This window comes from Protobothrops mucrosquamatus, unplaced genomic scaffold, assembly GCF_001527695.2.
Source record: "Protobothrops mucrosquamatus isolate PMUCROS unplaced genomic scaffold, P.Mucros_1.0 scaffold2401, whole genome shotgun sequence".
NCBI lineage: Eukaryota > Metazoa > Chordata > Lepidosauria > Squamata > Viperidae > Protobothrops > Protobothrops mucrosquamatus.
This window is the reverse complement of record NW_015388473.1, coordinates 154,771-176,387: the sequence shown is the minus strand read 5'-3', so window position 1 is coordinate 176,387 and position 21,617 is coordinate 154,771. Positions and strand designations below refer to the sequence as shown.

At 45.6% G+C, this 21,617-nt stretch overlaps 2 protein-coding genes across 2 annotated transcripts in view; both read right to left on the bottom strand.

Annotated features, from left to right (window-relative positions):
• The window catches only part of LOC107295561 (ankyrin repeat domain-containing protein 35-like), a gene marked incomplete at its 3' end in the record, with an annotated part of 12,830 nt that extends 8,944 nt beyond the window's left edge, over positions 1-3,886 (bottom strand). The window contains exon 1 of the mRNA XM_015824873.1: positions 3,848-3,886. Coding sequence (XP_015680359.1) covers positions 3,848-3,886 — 39 coding nt within the window. The remainder of the gene's footprint in view (positions 1-3,847) is intronic.
• Positions 3,887-11,671: 7,785 nt separating this feature from the next.
• The window catches only part of PIAS3 (protein inhibitor of activated STAT 3), a 29,221-nt gene continuing 19,275 nt past the window's right edge, over positions 11,672-21,617 (bottom strand). The window contains exons 9-13 of the mRNA XM_029285870.1: positions 18,132-18,268; positions 17,001-17,169; positions 15,171-15,304; positions 13,486-13,523; positions 11,672-11,935 (exon numbers count right to left, since the gene is read on the bottom strand). Coding sequence (XP_029141703.1) covers positions 11,672-11,935; positions 13,486-13,523; positions 15,171-15,304; positions 17,001-17,169; positions 18,132-18,268 — 742 coding nt within the window. The remainder of the gene's footprint in view (positions 11,936-13,485; positions 13,524-15,170; positions 15,305-17,000; positions 17,170-18,131; positions 18,269-21,617) is intronic.

Here is a 21,617-nt window from a genome sequence, read left to right as displayed (position 1 = left end):
AGAAAGAAAAGAGAAAAGGAAGGAAGAAAGGAAGGAAAAGAAAGAAAGAAAGAAAGAAAAAAGAAAGAAAGAAAGAAAGAAAGAAAAGAGAAAAGGAAGGAAGGAAGGAAAAGAGAAGAAAGAAAGAAAGAAAGAAAGAAAGAAAGAAAGAAAGAAAAGAGAAAAGGAAGGAAGGAAAAGAAAGAAAGGAAGGAAGGAAGAAAGAAAAGAGAAAAGGAAGGAAGGAAAAGAAAGAAAGGAAGGAAGGAAGGAAGAAAAGAGAAAAGGAAGAAAGGAAGGAAGGAAAAGAAAGAAGAAGGAAAAGAAGAAAGAAAGAAAGAAAGAAAGAAAGAAAGAAAGAAAGAAAGAAAGAAAGAAAGAAAGAAAGAAAGAAAGAAAGAAAGAAAGAAAGAAGGCAAGGAGAACCTGCCTAACAGCTTCCAGGCAGAGAATGGAGATGACCTCCCATCAACCATCCTCTTCGCAATACACCCTAAACATATTTTGAAAGTGACATCATTTAGAAGAAGAAACTGATTTAGCTAGCTAGCCTAATGGCATTTCTTTCTTTATTTTGAATTCTAGGTGTAGGATTCTTGCCTTCCTTGTTTTTCCTCTATTTCCATTTCTGAAACTTTTTTTTTTCCGTCTAGTGATTTTGCCTCCTTTAGGAAGGAATTCCGCAGGAGAGCCTCCTCCCATGCCGGCCATTCCTGTGATCTTCGGATCGGCCCAGCATTGTGACGTTCTCACTTTCTGGATCCAGCCCTCTCTTGCCTAACCCTGCTTGGACAGATGAAGTCCCTCCGCTGCCGGGAGCGTCTTTTCCTAAGGACCTCGGAGACAGGGCCCCAAATTTGCCATGGGAAATCCAACGGGGGTCCCTCCCTCCCAAAGGGGCTGCGTTCGAGCCCTTCCACTCGGTTGTGTACTCGTGATGGGGAGGAAGGACACGGAAGCAGCCAAGCAGAGCATCCACAAGGCCCTGCTTGGCTAGGCCTGAAGTGGTGCACAATGAAGCCCCCAAAGGCCGGATCTAACCGAGGGCAGGACAGAGGAAGACTGAACAATGGAAAAAAGATAAAAATAATGGATGGCCCAATTTCCACAACTGAACTGAACTTCTTTATAAGGCTTTGCTAAGGCCACCCCTGGAATACTGCATCCAGTTTTGGTCACCATCATATAAAAAAGATGGCGAGACTCTGGAACGAGTGCAGAGAAGAGCAACAAGGATGATTAGGGGACTGGAGGCTAAAACATAGGAAGAACGGTTGCTGGAATTGGATATGGCCAGTCTAGAGAAAAGAAGGACTAGGAGGGGCATAATAACTCAATTGGGCTCAATTGTGATTGTAACCTGTATAAGGTCTCCTGCTTGAACAAGGGGTTGGACTAGAAGACCTCCAAGGTCCCTTCCAACTGTGTTATACTGTTAAATATACTGCACCAGAAGGCAGGACAAGAAGCAATGGGTGGAAACTGATGAAGGAGAGAAGCAACCTGGAATTAAGGAGAAACTTCCTAACAGTGAGGACAATTAACCAGTGGAACAGCTTGCCACCAGAAGTTGCGGATGCTCCATCCCTAGAGGCTTTTAAGAAGAGATCGGACATCCATTTGTCCAAAATGATACAGTGTGTCCTGCTTGAGCAGGGAAGTGGACTAGAAGACCTCCAAGGTCCCTTCCAACGCTGTTATTCTGTCATTCCTCAATATTTTCCCAATGACTTCTCCCAGCTGGGACTGAGGCTTGGAATATCTCAACCAGAACGTGTGCGCCGTCATGTCCCTCTGACCATGAGCAGAGTGCCTTCTACATTGAGCCCTAATATGGACTCCTAGGTTTCAGCCCTGCAAAGCAGACCAGACCTGAAAATCAAAGAGTCATGAAAACTAAAGCTACACGTAGTCCTCGACTTACGACCACAATTGAGTCCAAAATTGATGTCGCTAAGTGAAACATTTGTTAAGTGAGTTTTGCCCTATTTTGTAACTTTTCTTGCCACATTTGTGAAGTGAATCATTGCAGTTGTTAAATTAGTAACACAGTTGTAAAGTGAATCTGGCTTTGCTTGTCGGAAGGTCACAAAAAGGGGATCACGTGACCCCGGGACACAACGACCGTCATAAATATGAGTCAGTTGCCAAGCGTCTGAATTTTGGTCACGTGACCTCAGGGATGCTACAATGGTCATAAGTGTGAAAAACGGTCCTAAGTCACTTTTTTCAGTGCCATTGTAACCTCGAACGGCCATTAAATCAACTGTTGTAAGCTGTAGGGCTGCAGCTTTGGAATCTTGCAATTCCACTCTCTGTCGTTATCCTGAAGAAAACTGGGGAGGGTTGAGGTTGAGACCCTTCCTCAAATCCCATCCCTGCTTTGGACACTGCTGTCTCTTCTCTGAAGGTTGGACTAGATCAGTGGTTCTCAACCTTTTTAATGCCGCGACCCCAACCGGTCGTAAGTCGAGGACTAAACCGGTCGTACGTTGAGGACTAAACCGGTCGTAAGTCGAGGACTAAACCGGTCGTAAGTCGAGGACTACCCAACCGGTCGTAAGTTGAGGACTTTCCCTGCCCGGGAGCACCGCGCATGCGTGGTTCCGCCCCCTGCGCCGGCCGAGGCGTAGCTGGCAAGCGGCAGAGATGGAGCAGGCCGACCACCAGCTGGCCCAGCCCAAGGGAGGTAAGGCACCCGCCGGAAAAGGGGAAAAAATGGCGGACAAAAAAATGGCGGACAAAAAAAATGGCGGACAGCCTTGCTTGGCGACCCCCGTGAAATGGTCGATCGACCCCAAATGGGGTCCCGACCCACAGGTTGAGAATCACTGGACTAGATGACCTCCAAGGTTCTATTCTATTCTATTCTATTCTATTCTATTCTATTCTATTCTATTCTATTTTCCATTCTATTTTCCATTCCATTCCATTCTTCTTCCTGTTTCTATTCTATTCTATTCTATTCTGACCGGCTCAAGGTTGACTCAGCCTTCCGTCCTTCCAAGGTCAGTAAAATGAGGACCCAGATTGTTGGGGGCCATATGTTGACTCTGTAAACCACTCATAGAGGGCTGTAAAGCACTGCGAAGCATTAAACAGGTAGTGCTCAATTTACCACAGTTCATTTAGTGACCATTCAAAGTTACAACGGCCCTGAAAAAAAGTGACTTATGACCTTTTTTCACAGTTACGACCTTTGTAGCATCCCTCTGGTCATGTGATCAAAATTCAGACACTTGGCAACTGGTTCCCGGGGTCACGTGATCCCCTTTTGCGACTTTCTCACAAGCAAAATCAACAGACAAGTCAGATTCACTTAACAACTATGTTACTAACTTAACAACTGCAATAATTCACTTAACAACTGTGGCAAGAAAAGTCGTAAAATGGGGCAAAACTCACTTAATAAATGCGACATAAATTTGGGCCTCGTCGTAAGTCGGGGACTACCTGTATAAGTCTAAATGCTGTTGCTATTGCTATAAAGTAAAGTTGAAAACTGCAACTTGACTAGGAATAAAGTCACTACCCTTAGGAACAGAGATCCCAACCAAGACAGAGCAGCGGTTGCTAGTCCCTAAGAAGTTAGGGAAAGCACTTAAATTCCCCTCCTCAATACTGCAAAACATACAGCTCCTCCCAGGCCTTGGCACCGATCCAGGTTTTCCAAGCTTTTCTTCACCACCTTAAGGACTAGCAGCTTGATTCAAACCAAGAGATAAAACTCAAGTTCCTATCGCCTGCAGGTTCGACATTTTCGCTGCTTTTTTAGAAGTATAATTACAGGCATATCAAGTATAATTACTGGAGGATCACCTGCCACCTGTCAGACGGAGCTTCGGCGAACGCAGCCGTTGTTACTCACCGCCACTGGATGGCTGGAACAGGAGAACATTTTCTTCATGGTGGCTGCTTCCTTCCAACTTCCCCGGAAGGCCGAGGCTCTCGCTCTGACTGGGGGTGCACAGACCGGGTCAGTCCATCTCTGGCAGGAGAGGTTCGCCCAGGTGAGATGCTTTCTCCAGAGGGGAACGCCGGGACCGGCCGGAGCGCATCTCCAGAGCTGCAGCCGGTTGGAGATCCCGATCCGTGTGGCTGGGAGGGCGCACTTGAGCCGCCTGGGGGCCTCAGCTGGGAGCTGCCCGGTCCTGCCAGGTGCGCCTCCCGCACACCTGTTCCCTTGCTCAGCCAGGCCCGGACATGCCCCAGACGCTCATCCCGGCTAATCTCCCTCGTCGCCTGACTTGAAAGTGAAACGGCTTCGGAGCCACCCTCCTCCTCCTCCTCTTTTGGCTCTCTCCTCCTGGCATTCAGGTCGCCCAAGTGTAACCATCATCGGCATTCAAGAGAAAAAGCCACGATTCACAGCTGCACAAAGCCTGCAGCCCAGCCGCAGGAGGGGAAGGGAAGATTTGCAAATGTCTCCAGCGCAAGAATCGATTCTCCAGCAGCTTCTTACTTCCCTCTCTCTGTCTCCAATCTATGTTTTCTTCTGGCTTTTTCGGGAGACGGCTCTCACTGCTGTAGCCGCTTTGCTGGATAACAGAACAATGGAGTTGNATTCACAGCTGCACAAAGCCTGCAGCCCAGCCGCAGGAGGGGAAGGGAAGATTTGCAAATGTCTCCAGCGCAAGAATCGATTCTCCAGCAGCTTCTTACTTCCCTCTCTCTGTCTCCAATCTATGTTTTCTTCTGGCTTTTTCGGGAGACGGCTCTCACTGCTGTAGCCGCTTTGCTGGATAACAGAACAATGGAGTTGGAAGGGACCTTGGAGGTCTTCTAGTCCAACCCCGTCCTCAGGCAGGAAACCCTGTCCAATCTCTTCTTATTGGCGCATTCACGACTTCTGGAGGGTAGTTAATTGTCCTCACTGTTAGGAAGTTTCTCCTTAGTTCCAGGTTGCTTCTCTCCTTGGTTAGTTTCCATCCGTTGCTTCTTGTCCTGCCTTCAGGTGCTTTGGTGAATGGGTTGACTCCCTATTGCTTAGGGACTAGCAACTTAAAGATTGGATTGCTGGATTTAAGTCTCACACCGGTTCCTGGATTTGGCCTCAATTTAACATCTCCTCTTTTTCTTTCCATCTCTGCTTGAACAACACAGACCACAAACACAAGAGAATTTTGGCCTGCAGCATCTTGATTTGGCCTTTGACATCCTCGCCCCTGACCAGAGGCAGTTTCGGGGAAGCCTTTCTTCGGCCTCCAAGATTTCCTAAGGCCTCTGACACCATCTCGCCTTAAGATCTAGAAACTTGATTCAGAAGGCAAGCCGGAAAACCGAAAGGCAGTCTCAGCTCTACACGCACCATCTCCAGACTGGAATGCAAATGTGACGAGGACGGACTATCGGCCTGGAAGATCTTTGCCCAAGGCAGTTGTGATACAGGATTTCAGAATAACAGGACAGAATAACAGAGTTGGGAGGGACCTTGGAGGTCTTCTAGTCCAACCCCCTGCTCAGGCAGGAGACCCTATGCCACGTCAGACAAATGGTTATCCAATTTCTTCCTAAATGCCTCCAGTGATGGAGCAACCCTCAACTTCTGGAGGCCAGCTGTTCCACTGGTTAATTATCCTCACTGTCAGGAAATTTCTCCTTAGTTCTGGGTTGCTTCTCTCCTTGAGTGAATATTGTTTTGTTCCTGAGTCTCTTAAATACTCGCTATGTTTTCATTTTGTACTGTAACTTTTGTCTTATTTCACTCTTTGCTTTTTAATGTTTAGTTTATAGTCATAGTTATAGCGTGCTCCTGCCCCGTGGAACACCTTGCTGCCCCCCCAAGCGAGGCCAGCCCCCCCTCCTGACTTTCCGCAAGAGCCCAAAACGTGGCGTGGCCAATTGGCCCGGGGCCTCCATAGGGAAGCATCACATTGGAGGGGGCTGATAGATTAAGAACAGCTCCCACCAAACCCCCCCAGCCCCACTCCTCCCTCCCTCTCCATTTTTTAGTTAAAGTTGATAATTTGTACTTTTATAGTCTTTCATTTCAATGATATACAGTACATGTTTTATATAGTTTTATCCTTTTTAACATTATAAACCACCCAGTTACCCTATGGTAAAATGGGCGGCAAACCAATTCACAATAATAAAATAAAATAAATAAAATAAATAAAATAAAATAAAATAAAATAAAATAAAATAAAATAAAATAAAATAAAATAAAATAATAAAATAAAATAAAATAAAATAAAATAATAATAAAATAAAATAAAATAAAATAAAATAAAATAAAATAAAATAAAATAAAATAAAATAAAATAAAATAAAATAAAATAATAAAATAAAATAGATCAGTAAAATGAGGACCCAAACTGATGGGGGCAATATGCTCTGTAAACCGCTTAGAGAGGTTATTAAGTACTATGAAGCGGTATATAAGTCTAAGTGCTATTGCTGGTGCTAAAATAAAATAAAATAAAATAATAAAATATAATAAAATAAAATAAATAAAATAAAAATAAAACAAAAGGTAAATAAGGCATAGTAAGAAAATAAATAAATATCCAGAGGAGAAGAAATACAGCTACCAATATAGATTTTCCCGAATTAATACCCCACCCCCACCCCCACCCCAAAAAACCAGTGGTGGGATTCAAATAGGTGAACAACTGGTTCTCTGTGTGGATGCCGCTTCTGGAAATCCGTTCTGGGCTTGGGCAACAAAAAATTAGCTACCGGTTCTGCCGAAGTGGTGCAAATGGCTGAATCCCACCACTGCTCCCAACCCTTCTTGGAACATCACAGTCCTGTAAGTAGAAAACGAACATCTAACAAGTATCAAAAAGAACCAGTTGTTAAAACATCTGGTCAGCCGTAAAATGTGTTTAAAATGCTCAATTATGGATCGCTGCGCCATCTGTCGGTTGAATCCAGTTGTTGCGGCTATAAGTCATAGATCAGTGATGGCGAACCTTTTAGAGACCGAGTGCCCAAACTGCAACCCAAAACACACTTATTTATTGCAAAGTGCCAGGGCCGCATCAGCATTGTGGTGCCCTTGGGGGGAGCAGGGTGGGCATGGGCGCTAGGTGGGCATAGCTGCGGTGGTCACGGCAGACTGGGTGGGTGGGCTGGGACCAGGGTGGCAGGGACCAGTCCCTCGCCATCCCCAGGGGGCCAACGCCGCTCACTTCCTGCCCCGTCGTTTCCAAACGCCACGTGCTCGCTACTCTGGCGAACTTTGCTGGGGCGATGGCGTGTGTGCCCACAGAGAGGGCTCTGAGTGCCACCTCTGGCACACGTGCCATAGGTTCGCCACCACTTCATAGATCTTTTACTCCAGCCAAGTCTAGGGTGTTCAACAACACAGTTAGGTTCTCCTGCTTGAGCAGGGGGCTGGACTAGAAGACCTCCGAGGCCCCTTCCAGCTCTACTCTGATTGCAAAAATATTTAGTGGGTCTCAAAGACCCTCGGTCAACCGTGTTGTTAAATTATTTAATACTAGTTGTGGTAAGACCTTCGTCCCTTCCGAGGGTATTTTCTCCTAGTTTCCCTTTTAGAGATGTTTTACAAGATGTCTACCGTAGAGGGTGGGTATTCTAATCGATCTTACCCAAGTTTACGAAGAAGGTTTACAACCAAATGTAAATTGGCAACTGGGACATACTATCATATGTGGTGGGAGTGCCCACGAGCCCGTGATTTTTGGAATAAGGTTAAAAAATGGCTGGAAGAAATTTTAATGCTAGTGGTAGAGTTAAAACCAGAACTCTTTTTACTAGGCATAACCATGCAGAAATATGACAAAGGGGTATTCTATTTGATGTTACACATTCTCACTGCTGCTAGATTGGTATATGCTCAAAACTGGAGGAATAAAGGAATTCCAACAGAAGAAGAGATTTTATATAAAATTTTATCGTGTGCTGAAATGGATAGGCTCACAATGGAAATGAAGGATAAGACAGAATCAGACTACTTTGAAATCTGGGACAAATTTTATTACTGGTATGAATTAAGGAGAACTGCTCGGGCTTCAAGCTACTGTTAAGACAGAAATACTTATAACTGTATATATAATTGTATTGTATAGAAGAATAAATTTATTTAGAGATTAAGAATGATGTATTAATTATATGTATTACAAGGAACAAATTGTTAGGAACATTTATTCTGGAATGTCACGTTATGTCCATTTTTGTTTTAACTGTATTATAAATAAAAAAACTTTTTTTAAAAAAAAGAGGATCAAGGGAACCAAAGTCACCAGAAGAAACGTCAGTTTGTTCACTCAAAAAGTTAGAAATTAAAGCGGTTTAGTACTGAAAGCTAGAGCATCTTTTTCATGAGTAATGCTCATGGGCCGTCTATTAATAATCATATGTGGAAGACAAAATTCTTTTTATCCGCCATGCCTCCCTTATCTTAGAAATTAAATGGGGTTTTTTTTGGGGGGGGGGGAATGTTAGATCTGATACCCTCTGCCTGAGATTGTTTGCAAGCAAATATTTTATGTACCATCGCCAGCCTGTCACTTGTCCCCTTATACTATTATCTCTGCATTTGGAAGTTTCATGTGGCCAGCATGCCTTCAGGTGAATAAAGAGGTTTACAGAATAAGCCATAAAGCGGCGGTAGTAAGCAGGCTAGTTTATGCTATTATGGAAAAGTAAAAAAAGTCGAGGTTTGGTGTTAATGCTTTATTCTCCTGCAACACTTTTTCCCCTTCCCCAGTGTCCTATTTGCTTTTGTACTTTTGCATTTTATTCCATAATCCAATAAAATGTTACAAACCGTAAAAAAAAAAATACATAACAAAAAAAAGTGGTGGTAGTAAACAGATTATGATGTGGGGGGAAAAAACGAAGATGGAAAATCCACTCAGTCCCACTAAAATAATTTGGTTGCCCTAAATGGAAATCAACTTAAGTGGAAAGAAAATTACCTTCATTATGAACTGGGATTGTGCCAACACTTCACCCCCCCTTCCCCAATTTATAATATATTTACAAGGCTGAAAAAAAAAAGCCAGCGACGCAGCCAAGATGGAGACCCTTCATGATGTGGGACCACAGCTCTTTGCAACTTTTTTTTTTTATTATATTTTTCTCTACAACGGCATATACACCATGGCTCTGAGTTGATAAAAACAAGGGTATGACAGAATAAATAAGCCCAGGAGGGGAGGTTTGTCTCTTCCAAAAGACAGAAAAAAGGGTCCACTAAAGGGATGCCAGGTCAGCCTCTCCTCCACCTGCCCAGCCAGCCACTGGCTACAAACGGGGTCTCGGCCTCCGCTCCCCCTGCCCTTTGCCCTGGCTCCTCCCAGGAGACCACCCGCCACGGGACCCCTCACTGCAGGAGAATTTAACAATCCTATTTATTTAAAATAAATTAAAAAAATATTTTAATTTTTGTCACTGTGAATGTCAAAAATTAAACTTTTTTTTTAAAATTTGTTTTAAATAAATTTCATTCTGTCCCTCCTCCTTCGGCATCTTTCCTTTCATGATTCTATGCCACCATTTCTTCTACATTCATTAAGTCTTGTCCCGTTGTCCACAGCAAGTTGTCACAGACCCCTCCCGGGAACATCTAGGAAAACTTCAGCTGTCCCAGAAAAACATTCCCTTTGACTGAAACGGAAACGCTTGAAAGAAAGCCGCACAACGATGAGGTGTGGGTAACAAGCAGCATTAAAATTAACCCGCAGCCCTCTTAAAATAGGAATCCGGCCTTCTCCGCTGAGGCTTTGGGAAATCATGCAGGAAGCCAAGGCCTTGAAGGGGGAAGCTCTGCAAAATTAGAGTTTCCTTCATTCTGTCTCGGACCAGACTCCCATCGGGACAGTTCTGGCTGCGCGGAGGTTTTCCAGGACTTCCACGTTGGAGGCTCAAACACCCGACTGGCTGAAGAGGTGGGAAGAGGAGGCTGAGTAGCTGGACTCGGAAAGCTTCCAACTGAAACACACACACACACACACGCACAACTCAGAACACATACATAAATATATAAATTAGCCGTGCAACGGACAATGCACTGCCCCTCACGCTCGCTTACACGTGTGCAAAGTATGACGCCACCTTCATTTAGTCCTCAGAAAAGGAAGGGAAAAAAAATGCAGAGAAAAAGATCTTTGGAGTTGCATTATGTACAAAAACTGAAAATATAGATTATCATAATATAGATATAGATATATATATATATGATTGATTGATAGATCTTTTGTTCTCTGTACAGGATTGGCTGGAAATACTTTTTAAGGGGGGTGGAAATACAAGATTTAAAGTGTAAAAAAATACATGGTAACAGCAAGAGCCTACAGACCGGGCAATCCCCGGAAACCACCAGTTAACGGCAACCGGATGGTGGGATTTTGGAAGGCAGCCTGGCAGACGGTCCCTTGGCACCTGAGCCCACCCCAGGGGTATGGAAAGCCAGCTTCAAAGGGGGACACACCCCCTGCAAGTCCACTCCAGGCAGGCCTTGCCAGGTGCCCCATCCGAAATCCTAAAAAGTCCACCCGGCGCGTTCCCAAGGCTCCCTTCGGTGGCCCGATGGCAGTTCTGGTTGGATTCTAGAAAATCTGAAGCTAGGAGTGTCCGAGAAGAATTGTCTTCTGTTCTGGGGGTGGCAGTCGTGCTTCACCGAAGTCGGGGTTCAAACTTTGCACCTCACAGCTCAAACCTCTCCGGCAAGATATCCTTGGCAACTTTTTCGCCCCAGGACAAGGCGAGCATCCCGTCTCTGCGTAGAGATTTCCAAAAGGGAAGGCTCAGCTGGAGGGGGCACGGATGAGCAAAGAGGGCAGACGCTTCCCGGCCTGCCCGCGGGACTTCTGCCTTCTCCTGGCTGCCTATGGGAATTTCCCCCAAGGAGGAGGAACAGAAAGCAGTGGAATTTTCTGCGTAAAACTCAGAATTCCCTTGTTACACCTTCAAACCTCTAAAGAGGCTGCTGGCCTTTTATAAGTACAGAAAATACACTTTGGGAGTTAGTGAAAAAAACTGGTTAGGGAAAAAAAAACCCTGCTCCTTCCCCACAACAGAGCTCTGAAAATACAAGAACCTGCAAAACATTCACATTGGCCTCAATTGGTCTAGCCAGCATCCTTTAAAAAAAAAAAATGTTTGTTTTAATGCAAGGAGGAGCCAATTTCCAGGGTCCCGCCAAATGTTCCCGATTCAAAACACGTTAGCCTTCGAATCCTCCAACGTGGAGCTTAACGCGGCCTTCAGATTTGGTCAGCAGGCTCCCGATCCAATGAACGTGTGCCAGGCTTGACCCAGGCTGGTCCTGACTGCTTGTTCCGAGTTCAAGCCGTGCAGAATTTCAAATGCCCCCCCGAGGCTCCCATCTGCTGCAGTCATCCAATCCTGCCCACCTTAAACTGGGTTCGCACAGCTAAGCAAAAGTCCAGGGTTCTGTAACTTGGGACATATAACAGAAGGTTGAATTCCCGCTTAGCCCCTGCTCCCATGACCCAAATTCAGCGGTGATTCTTCGGATTCAGAGACGGAGCCCTCTGCAATCCACAAGGACCGAAAGCGTGGCTTCCGGGAGAGTTTCCAGCTTTAAAACTGCCCCGATTTTCCAGGCTCACTCTAGGACGACAGCGGTCACCAAGGAAAAACCCTCCGCCATGCCTCTTCCCCTCTTCTCAGCTGCCGACATGTTGCCTCAGTCGCCAAAACTTCTTCCTTCCTCCAGAGGGGAAGGGAGTCCCAGAGGGTGTGCCCCCCCCCTTTAGTCCAGAGAGATGATGTCCGGCCGACACCCTGGCAGAGCCGGGCTGCTCCCCATGGCCCCGTGGCTCTCCCGCAAGCTGGCCGTGGGTGAAGAGACCACGCTGTTCATGCGGCTGCCGGTGGGGGAGCCGACCCCATTGTGGGATCCCACCACAATCGGAGACAGGGGGCTCATGAAATGCGGGGAGGGCCCCCGATACTGGAAAAAATGGCTCAGGGACTCCTGTTCGTCCGAGGAGGTGATCACGGAGGGCCCGTAGTGCTGCAAGAGGGAAAGATTCGTTAACAATAAGGACAATTTTTGTCTTCTGCCCTTAGCGCACTTGCTATGCCCGAGTCCTTGGGCTGAAGGAGAGGGAACTACAGGTAGTCCTCAACTTACCAGTCTGTTTAGTGACCGTTCAAAGTTACAACGGCACTGGAAAAAGTGACTTAGGACGATTTTTCAAACTTATGACTGTTGCAGCGTCCCCATTGGTCACATGATCAAAATTCAGACGCCTGGCAGTGGGCTCATATTTATGACGGTGATCCCCTTTTGCGTCCTCCTGACCAGCAAAATCAAGGCGGAAGCCAGGTTCACTTTACAACCGTGTGACTAACTTCTCAACTGCAGCGATTCACTTAACGATCATGTTACTAACTTAACAAGTGCCGGGATTCACTTAACAACTGTGGCAAGAAAGGTCGTAAAATGGAGCAAAATTGACTTAACAAATGTCTCACTTAACAACAGAAACTTGGGGCTCAAATTGTGGTCGTAAGTTGAGGACTACCTGTAATCACAGGCCATTCTGGTGCTGCCTGGCTTTTCAACTTTGGTGTACAGCCGTGGTGGCACAGTGGTTAGAATGCAGCACTGCAGGCTACTTGTTGACTGCCCACTGCCAGCAGTAAGGCAGTTCGATCCTGACCAGCTCAAGGTTGACTCAGCCTTCTGTCCTCCCAAGGTCGGTAAAATGAGGACCCAGATTGTTGGAGGCAAGAGGCTGACCCTGTAAACTGCTTAGAGAGGGCTGCAAAGCACCGTGAAGCGGTATATAAGTCAAAGTGCTAATTCTACTCTATTCTATTCTATTCTATTCTATGTTCTGTTCTATTCCCATTCTCTATTCCATTCCATTCCTTGTTCTATTCTATTCTATTTTCTATTCTATTTTCTATTCTACATTCTATTCTACATTCTATTCTATATTCTATTCTATATTCTATTCTATATTCTATTCTATTCTATTCTATTCTATTCTATTCTGTTCTGTTCTGTTCTGTTCCCATTCTCTATTCTATTCCATTCCGTTCTATTCTATTTTCTGTTCTATTCTATTCTGTTCTAGTCTATTCTATTCTATTCTTTGTTCTATTCTGTTCTATTCTATTCCCATTCTTTATTCTATTCCATTCCATTCCATTCCGTTTTATTCCATTCCCTGTTCTATTCTATTTTCTATTCTATTTTCTATTATTCTATTCTATTCTATTCTATTCTATTCTATTCTATTCTATTCTATTCTATTCTATTCTATTCTATGTTCTGTTCTACTCCCATTCTCTATTCTATTCCTTTCCATTCCCTGTTCTATTTTATTCTATTTTCTATTCTATTTTCTATTCTCTTCTATTCTCTTCTTTGCAACTGCTATTCTGGAGTCTGAGTCTTGCAAGTCTGAAGAAGCTTGAAGAGCTGTAAAAGCAAGCTTGCTGGGTTACCAAGGCAATTAAACGCAGAGAAAAAAAACCCCTCTATTTTAATGGCCACGCTGTGGATTTCGTGAATGGTTGGTTGGGAGACGGAAGGGAAGAGAGAAAACATACCTGATTTTCACTTTGAAGAAAGGAAAACAAATCCAGACCTAGAGAAACAGAAAGGGGGGAAAATAACTTAATGCTAAAAATGAATGTACTGGAGGGAAGGAAAAGATTTATAAAAAGACAGGTAGTCCTCGACTTACAACAGTTCGTTTAGTGACCGTTCAAAGTTACGATAGCAGCAAAAAAAGTGACTTAGGAGTGTTTTTCAGTTCTGACCTTTCCAGCATCCCCATGATCATGTGATCAAAATTGAGATGTTTGGCAACTGACTCATATTTATGACGGTCGCAGGGTCCTGCGGTCACATGACCAGCTTTTGAAACCTTCTGACAAGCAAAGCCAATGGGAGTAAGCCAGATTCACCTAAGAACCGGGTTACTAATTTAACAACTGCAGTGATTCCCTTATCACTGGCAAGCCAGTCGCAAAATGGAGCAAAACCCGCTTAACGAATTTCTCACTTAGCAACATAAATTCTGGGCTCAATTGTGGTCATTCTCCAAAGCACCAGAGGGCAGGACAAGAAACAGTGGTTGGAAAGTGACCAAGGAGAGAAGCAACCTGGAATTAAGGAGAAATTTCCTGACAGTGAGGACAATTAACCAGTGGAACAGCTTGCCACCAGAGGCTGTGGGTGCTCTGTCACTGGAGGCTTTTAAGAAGAGTCTAGACCAGGGGTAGGCAACCTTGGCTCTTTTATGACTCGTGGACTTCAACTCCCAGAATTCCTGAGCCAGAAAAGGGTCAAGGTTACCTATCCTTGGGCTAGGCAGTCTCTTGTCTGAGATGGCATAGGTTGTCCTGCTTGAGAGGGGGCTGGACTAGAAGACCTCCAAGGTCCCTTCCAGCTCTATTCTATTCTATTCTATTCTATTCTATTCTATTCTATTCTATTCTATTCTATTCTATTCTATTCTAATCCTATTTCTATTTCTATTTCTATTTCTATTTCTATTTCTATTTCTATTTCTATTTCTATTTCTATTTCTATTCCATTCCAGACTAGACTAGACTAGACTAGACTGTATACTCTTGGAGAAACAATGATCCCGGGGCCATTCTTTGCTAACTAACTAAAGCGAGATGGATGGCACTGGGGGTCTTCAGAGGTAGCTAACATCCACAGGACAGAGGTGCAATATCTGGGCTTGCTAACCAGACAAGGGCCTGGGCCCCTCTGAGAGCTGTGTTCACACGAGAAGCTGAAACCCGTCCAAGACCAAGAAGCCACAATACCACTAAGACAGGTGAGCTTTACCTCTGATTCTGTCAGGTCCCTGTTGGAGAACCCTGCCATTATGAAGGGAGGAGGGGAGCGCTTTGGGGGAATCTAAGATGGTTCTATATTGTTTCTACTTCTGCTCTGATGTATCTGCCTGGGAATTGGGGAGGGGGGGGAAGAAGCCCTCAGGGCCCCCTGGTTTGGCTCCTCTCTTCCCCTCAGAGTTCTCACAACAACTTTGCACCATCATCAGCTTGGCTCCTGATGGACTGGGACACTGGGGAGGGGAGGAATTTCAGATTCGGCTCGTCTTCCCTGCAACCACTTTCTCTCAGTAAAAGATCCTTTGGAAATAAGGCCTGCTTCAAGAGTAGCTGGGGCAGGACCTTGCAGATTCCTTTTCTTCTCCCGTTCCCCCCAGTTTAGGGAAGAGAGCCCGAGCTCGGGGCCACCTGGTCCTGCTTACCTTGAATGTCTGAAGGGACCGGGTAAGAAGGGTGGTACTCTGACAGGGGGAGGCTGGAGAGGAATTCACTGCCCATCGCAGCCATTGAGGGGCTCCGCAGCACCGAGGAGGTCTGGTGGTCTGCGTTCAAAACCCTGAAAGGGAATGAAAGCTTAGCAGAGCTGGAAAGCCCTTCGGTTCTTGGGGAGACAAGGGACATTTGCAGCAGCCTTTGGGGGCCAGTTCTACTTCTTCTGGGGGACTGAGGGTCACAAGCCAGCGGGAAGAGGAGGAGCTGGGGAGTGCCACTTTTATTATTATTATTATTGAATTTTGGAATTTGGGCAGTTTTCAGCAACTGTACTCAGATAATATTCCAAAGAATTACAGAGAGAAAGATAAACTGCCAGTCAAACCCTCCCCCCCCCCAGAAAGGGCCTGGGTCTTCCAAAGAAGATTACCTTCCAAAGATTAAATTCCGCAGAATGTTATCCAACAAGAAGGCTCAACTGGGCCATGCAGCTGCACATCCAGGCTTTAAACATTAATCCATTTTATATTACGATTTGATGGATCAAGGCCACTTCATAGGTAATGATGGGGGAAAGGGGGGGAAAGACAGAGGGGGGCAGTGAAAGCAGAAGACCCAGGCCCTGTTCAGAAGGACTGAGAGGCAATTTATCTCTCTCCCATGATAAATACATTAACCTGATGAATTAACCAAAGAAAGTTCATTTAACTCTTAAAAATAAAAAACCTCGAATACACAATCCTGAGCCATTATGAACACAAGCTAGTCTGTTTCACCTTCCTGGACCTCCCAGAAAAAGAGCCAGAAAGAAAGAGAAGCTAAAAAGGGAAGTCTTTCTAGGACAGGGCTCTTTTATGACTCATGGGCTTCAACTCCCAGAATTCCTGAGCCAGCCACGCTGAGGGGAAAGGGAGAGGTTTCCAAGCTGAGCCATGCTGGCTCAGGAATTCTGCGAGTTGAAGTCCACAAGTCATGAGGGGGCCAAAGTTTCCCTCATGCTGGCTCAGGAATTCTGGGAGTTGAAGTCCACGAATCATAAAAGAGCCAAGGTTGCCTATCCCTGGTCTAGGATGCTCACCGCTTAGAACAGGAGGACTTAGGCCAGAGGTAGGCAACCTTGTCTCTTTTATGACTCGTGGATTTCAACTCCCAGAATTCCTGGCTGGCTGGGGCAGGGTTAGGCAACCCTGGCTCTTTTATGACTGGTGGACTTCGTCTCCCAGAATTCCTGAGCCAGCTTGGGGGAACTATGGCCCCTTCATGACTGGTGGACTTCAACTCCCAGAATTCCTGAGCCAGCCATGCTGAGGGGAAAGGGAGAGGTTTCCAAGCTGAGCCATGCTGGCTGAGGAATTCTGGGAGTTGAAGTCCACGAGTCATAAAAGAGCCAAGGCTGCCTACCCCTGGTCTAGGAGGCTCACCGCTTAGAACAGGAGGATGTAGGCCAGGGATAGGCAACCTTGGCTCTTTTATGACTCGTGGACTTCAACTCCCAGAATTCCTGAGCCAGCCATGCCTACCCCTGTTCTAGCACAAAGCTCCTGTCGATTTCCCGCCGATGAGAACAATTAATCGAAGGAACAGCTTGCCTCCAGAAGTTGTGGGTGCTGTGTCACTGGAGGTTTCCCAGAAAAGACTGTGCAGCCCTTTGTCCCAGATGGACCCCTGCCTCGGGCAGCGGGTCAGACTAGAAGACCTCCGAGATCCCTTGCGGGCCTAGGATTCTACATCCCAAGAGCCTTCCCATCACCATGTCTGGCTCAAAGAAATCGGGCCAAGCCAGAGGAAGGAAAGGTCTCAGAGCCAACAGCCCTTCCTACCATTTTGGTCCGGCTGCTGGCGGGATGGCTGCAATGGCGACAGAACACACTTTCTTGGCCAGGAGTTCCTCGTCGTCCGAAGAGCTGTCCAGGGTCAAGTCAATCACCTCCACCTTCTTCTTGTTTTCGGCCAGTGGCTTTCCCTCTGAACTTACTGTGTACAGGGAGGCTGCAACAAAAACAATGGCAAGGCTCGGAAACTGGCTTCAGACAGACAGCCTTGCGCATGGCACAATCCCTGGTACGCCACGATGCTCAGTCATCAGCCACTGAGACACCACGGAGGAGCCTCCGTGTGCAGAAGGGGGGCAAACTGAGTATGAGCCAGCTGCCAAAAAAGCCAACTCAGTGCTGGGCTGCATTAACAGAGGGAGAGAATCAAGATCACGTGAAGTATTAATACCACTTTACAAGGCCTTGGTGAGGCCACACTTGGAATACTGCATCCAGTTTTGGTCACCACGATGTAAAAAAGATGCTGAGACTCTAGAAAGAGTGCAGAGAAGAGCAACAAAGATGATTAGGGGACTGGAGGTTAAAACATATAAGGAACGGTTGCTGGAATTGGGTATGTCTAGTTTAATGAAGAGAAGGACGAGGGGGGACATGATAGCAGTCTTCCAATATCTCAGGGGCTGCCCCAAAGAAGAGGGAGTCAAGCTATTCTCCAAGGCGCCTGAAGGCAGGACAAGAAACAATGGATGGAAACTAATCAAGGAGAGAAGCAATCTAGAACTAAGGAGAAACTTCCTGACAGTTAGAACAATTAACCAGTGGAACAACCTGCCTCCAGAAGCGGTGAATGCTCCAACACTGGAAGTTTTTAAGAAGAGACTGGACAGCCAATTTGTCTGAAATGGTATAGGGTTTCCTGCCTGAGCAGGGGGTTGAACTAGATGACCTCCAAGGTCCCTTCCAACATCATCATCATTATTAGTATTATTATTATTATTAGTATTATTGTTGTTGTTTTGTTGTTGTTATTATTATTATTATTATTATTAAGATGCCTCTCTGCTCCTGGCACCACAGCACACACACACACACACACACACACACACACACACTAGCCAGGGCCCTCCTTTCGCGCCCAAGAGCCATGGCCATCGCGTCAAAGCCGAGCCTCCATACCTTCCAGTCCATTGTAAGCGGACGGCTGGCAAACTTCCTGGTTCTCCTTCTTGGGCTTCATGGGGCACCAGGAACCGTCTTCCATGAACTGGATCTCATCGCAGTCCGTAACAGAGTTGAGGATCTCCATGAACAGCCTGGGGAGGGGAGCAATTCAGAAGGAGGGATAGTTGACAGACAGCTCTGGAGAGGAACTGAGGCGTGAAGCTTCTCAGAGACCCGGAAGTCGTCCCAGGGGTGGCCGTTCCGTCGCAGAGAGCTCCCTCCAACTTCTTACGAGCGGTGGAACGTTCTCCACTCGGTATAGTGGAAAGGCGTGTGAACACTCGGGTACGGACTTTTTGGGAACGTTCAACAACCCTAAACCGAGGTGTCTCAATATACGTTCGGTGCCAAATTCCGAAGTGTAACAGGTACTTGTCAGTCAAAGGTGTGATTTGACACCAAGGGCAGGTATTTCTGTTTATGTGTTACACTGCAATAGCTCCGTCTCGTTCAGTGTTTTTCGAATTTAGAACAGAATAGAGCTGGGAGGGACCTCGGAGGTCTTCTAGTCCAGCCTCCTGCTCAAGCAGGAGAACCTATACCAGTGGTGGCGAACCTATGGCACGGGTGCCAGAGGCGGCACTCAGAGCCCTCTCTGTGGGCACGCGCGCCATCGCTCCAGTCCTAGGCCTTCCGCTGGGTTTTATAAAACCTTTTCACTTTAGGCCTCCGCCGCCGTGTGCAAAAAAAAAAAAGGTTTGATCAATCAGTCAATTTCAACTTCTCGCGGGAAAAAAAAGATCTTGCAAACTTGGAATGATTGATTGAACATTTTAGTCCCACCCAGTCTGCCGTTACCACCACAGCCACGCCCACCCAATGGGCCACAGCCCCCAAATTGGCCACACCCAGCCAATGGACCACACCAACCCGGCACCCGACAATGCATAAGTGGGTTTTGGGTTGCAGTTTGGGCACTTGGTCTCTAAAAGGTTTGCCATCACTGACTTATACCATCTCAGACAAGTTATTGTCCAGTGTCTTCTTAAAAATCTCCAGTGATGAAGCGCCCATGGTTTCTGGAGGCCAGCTGTTCCACTGGTTAGTTGTCCTCACTGTCAGGAAGTTTCTCCTTAGTTCCAGGTTGCTTCTCTCTTTGGTCAGTTTCCAACCATTGTTTCTCGACCTTCCATCTAGTGCTTTGGTGAATAACATGACTCCCTCTTCTTTGTGGCAGCCCCTCAAATACTGGAATACTGCTATCATGTCTCCCCTATTTCTTCTTTTCTTCAGACTAGCCAAACCCAAGTCCTGCAGCCATTCTTCATACGTTTTGGTCTCCAGGCCTTTGATCATCTTAGTTGCTCTTCTCTTGAATTTTTTTCCAAACTCTCAACATCTTTTTTGTGATATGGTGACCAAAATTGGCTGCAGTATTCCAGGTGTGGTCTTACTAGGGTTTTATAAAAAGCAGTAGTAATATGTTGCGTGATCTTGATTCTAGGCCTCTGTTTATACAACCCAGGATTCTATTAGCTTTTTCGGTTTTATTACATCAGAGTTTCTCAACCTTGGCAACCTGAAGATGGTTGGACTTCCAACTCCCATAGCTGGCTGGGGAATTCTGGGAGTTGGAAGTCTACCCATCTTCAAGGTTGAAAAACACTGTATTACATTTGTAATGACTGGTTTGTGGCTTGTTAACAAAGCACAAGGATCTCATTTTTCCTGTCTTTTTTCCAATAGCCCATCGCCCGTGGGCGAATATACAAGAATTATTAAAAAGGAAGTTAAGAAGGAGCTATTCTGGGCAGCTTACCGAGAGTAAAAATGGTAAATATGAAATAAAATTAAAATGACGAAGAGTTACAAAATGGCCCAAGGCTAAGGTCTTCTTATTCCATCCACCACCTCCAGCAAAGAGCGCCCCCATGAAGGCACCAAGCCGATCAACAAAATCAGATGTTAAGACTCTTCCACAGGGGTCCTCAAACTTGACCACTTTAAGACTTGTGGACTTCTGATAAAGTATTTTTGTTGGGTATTTTGGAAGACTTGGATGCAAAAGAAATGGAATTGATGTTGAACTTTATAACTGCTGCAAGACTACTAGTAGCTCAATATTGGAAAACGGAATGTTTGCCCACTATAGAAGAATGGTCACTTAAAGTCTCGAACCTAGCAGAAATGGCCAAGATTTCCACTTATGTGCTATTCACAAGAAAGATATATTTTGGTTTGGAGAAGATGGATAGATTATACTGAGCGTAAATATGGGACCAAAAAATATCATTTGGTTTTTGAGTGAATTTTAGAGTATTATTGTTGTATAAAGGTTAGAATAGGTTATTTTGTACTATTTTTGATTATTAAAGTGATGTTATTATTATTGTTTTTAATAACTGTATATATTTGTTTAAAAGAGAGTTAAAGGAGGTTATAGATATGTTATTTTAATAGTTGATTAATGTTATTTAGAGTATGATTATTTTATTGTTAACCCTGTGATTGGCACTGGGAAGTGAGGGGGGAGGGAGGGGGGAGTGGAAGGGTGGGTTGGGGAAGGGGGGATTTATATTGTAAAATTTTATAAAATTTTCAATAAAAAAAAAAAGACTTGTGGACTTCAGCTCCCAGAATTCCCCAGCCAGCATGAGCAGACCCCTGCTCTTCCAGATTTCACCCCCAACAGCAGAATGATCCACAGAGCGGGGGCCACAGCAGAAAAGGGCTCTTCTCTTCAATAGCCCCCTCCCAGGCTAAAACGTCTTAACGGACAAGGTCTGCAGCAGGTGCCGTCTGCCGAAGCCAGTGGGGCGAGCTCGTCTCAATTGTAGTCATAACTCAAGGATTACCTGTAGATGTTCAACCTTCCTTTTTCTCCAAATTGCACCCCGACGTGGAGTGACTCCTCTGAGTCACCCCAGATCCCTCATCAACTGCACCTTAGTGACCCCCTAGACATGCTTAGGGGCCCTAGGCGTGCACCTCAGGATCTGATTGGCTATAGAGTTTTTGAAGCTATCCCCCCCCGCCCCAAATTTCATGGGTGGCAAGACACCCCCCTAGGCCTGCCAGTTAAAAGGGGTCTGACATCTGGAATCACACACTTGGAACACTGCATCCAGTTTTGGTCACCACATTACAAAAAAAAGATGTTGAGACTTTGGAAAAAGTGCAAAAATAAGAGCCATGAAGATGATTAAAGGCCTGGAGACTAAAATATATTTAAAAAATGGTTGCAGGAATGGGGTATGTCTAGTTTAATGAAAAGAAGGACCAGGACTGACATGATAGCAGCCTTCCAGTATTTGAGGGGCTGCCCCAAAGAAGAGGGAGTCAAGCTATTCCCCAAAGCGCCTGAAGGCAGGACGAGAAGCAACGGATGGAAACTAATCCAGGAGAGAAGCAACCTGGAACTAAGGATAAATTTTATGAGTGAGAGCAATTAACCAGTGGAACTCCTTGCCTCCAGAGGGCAGGACAAGAAACAATGGGTGG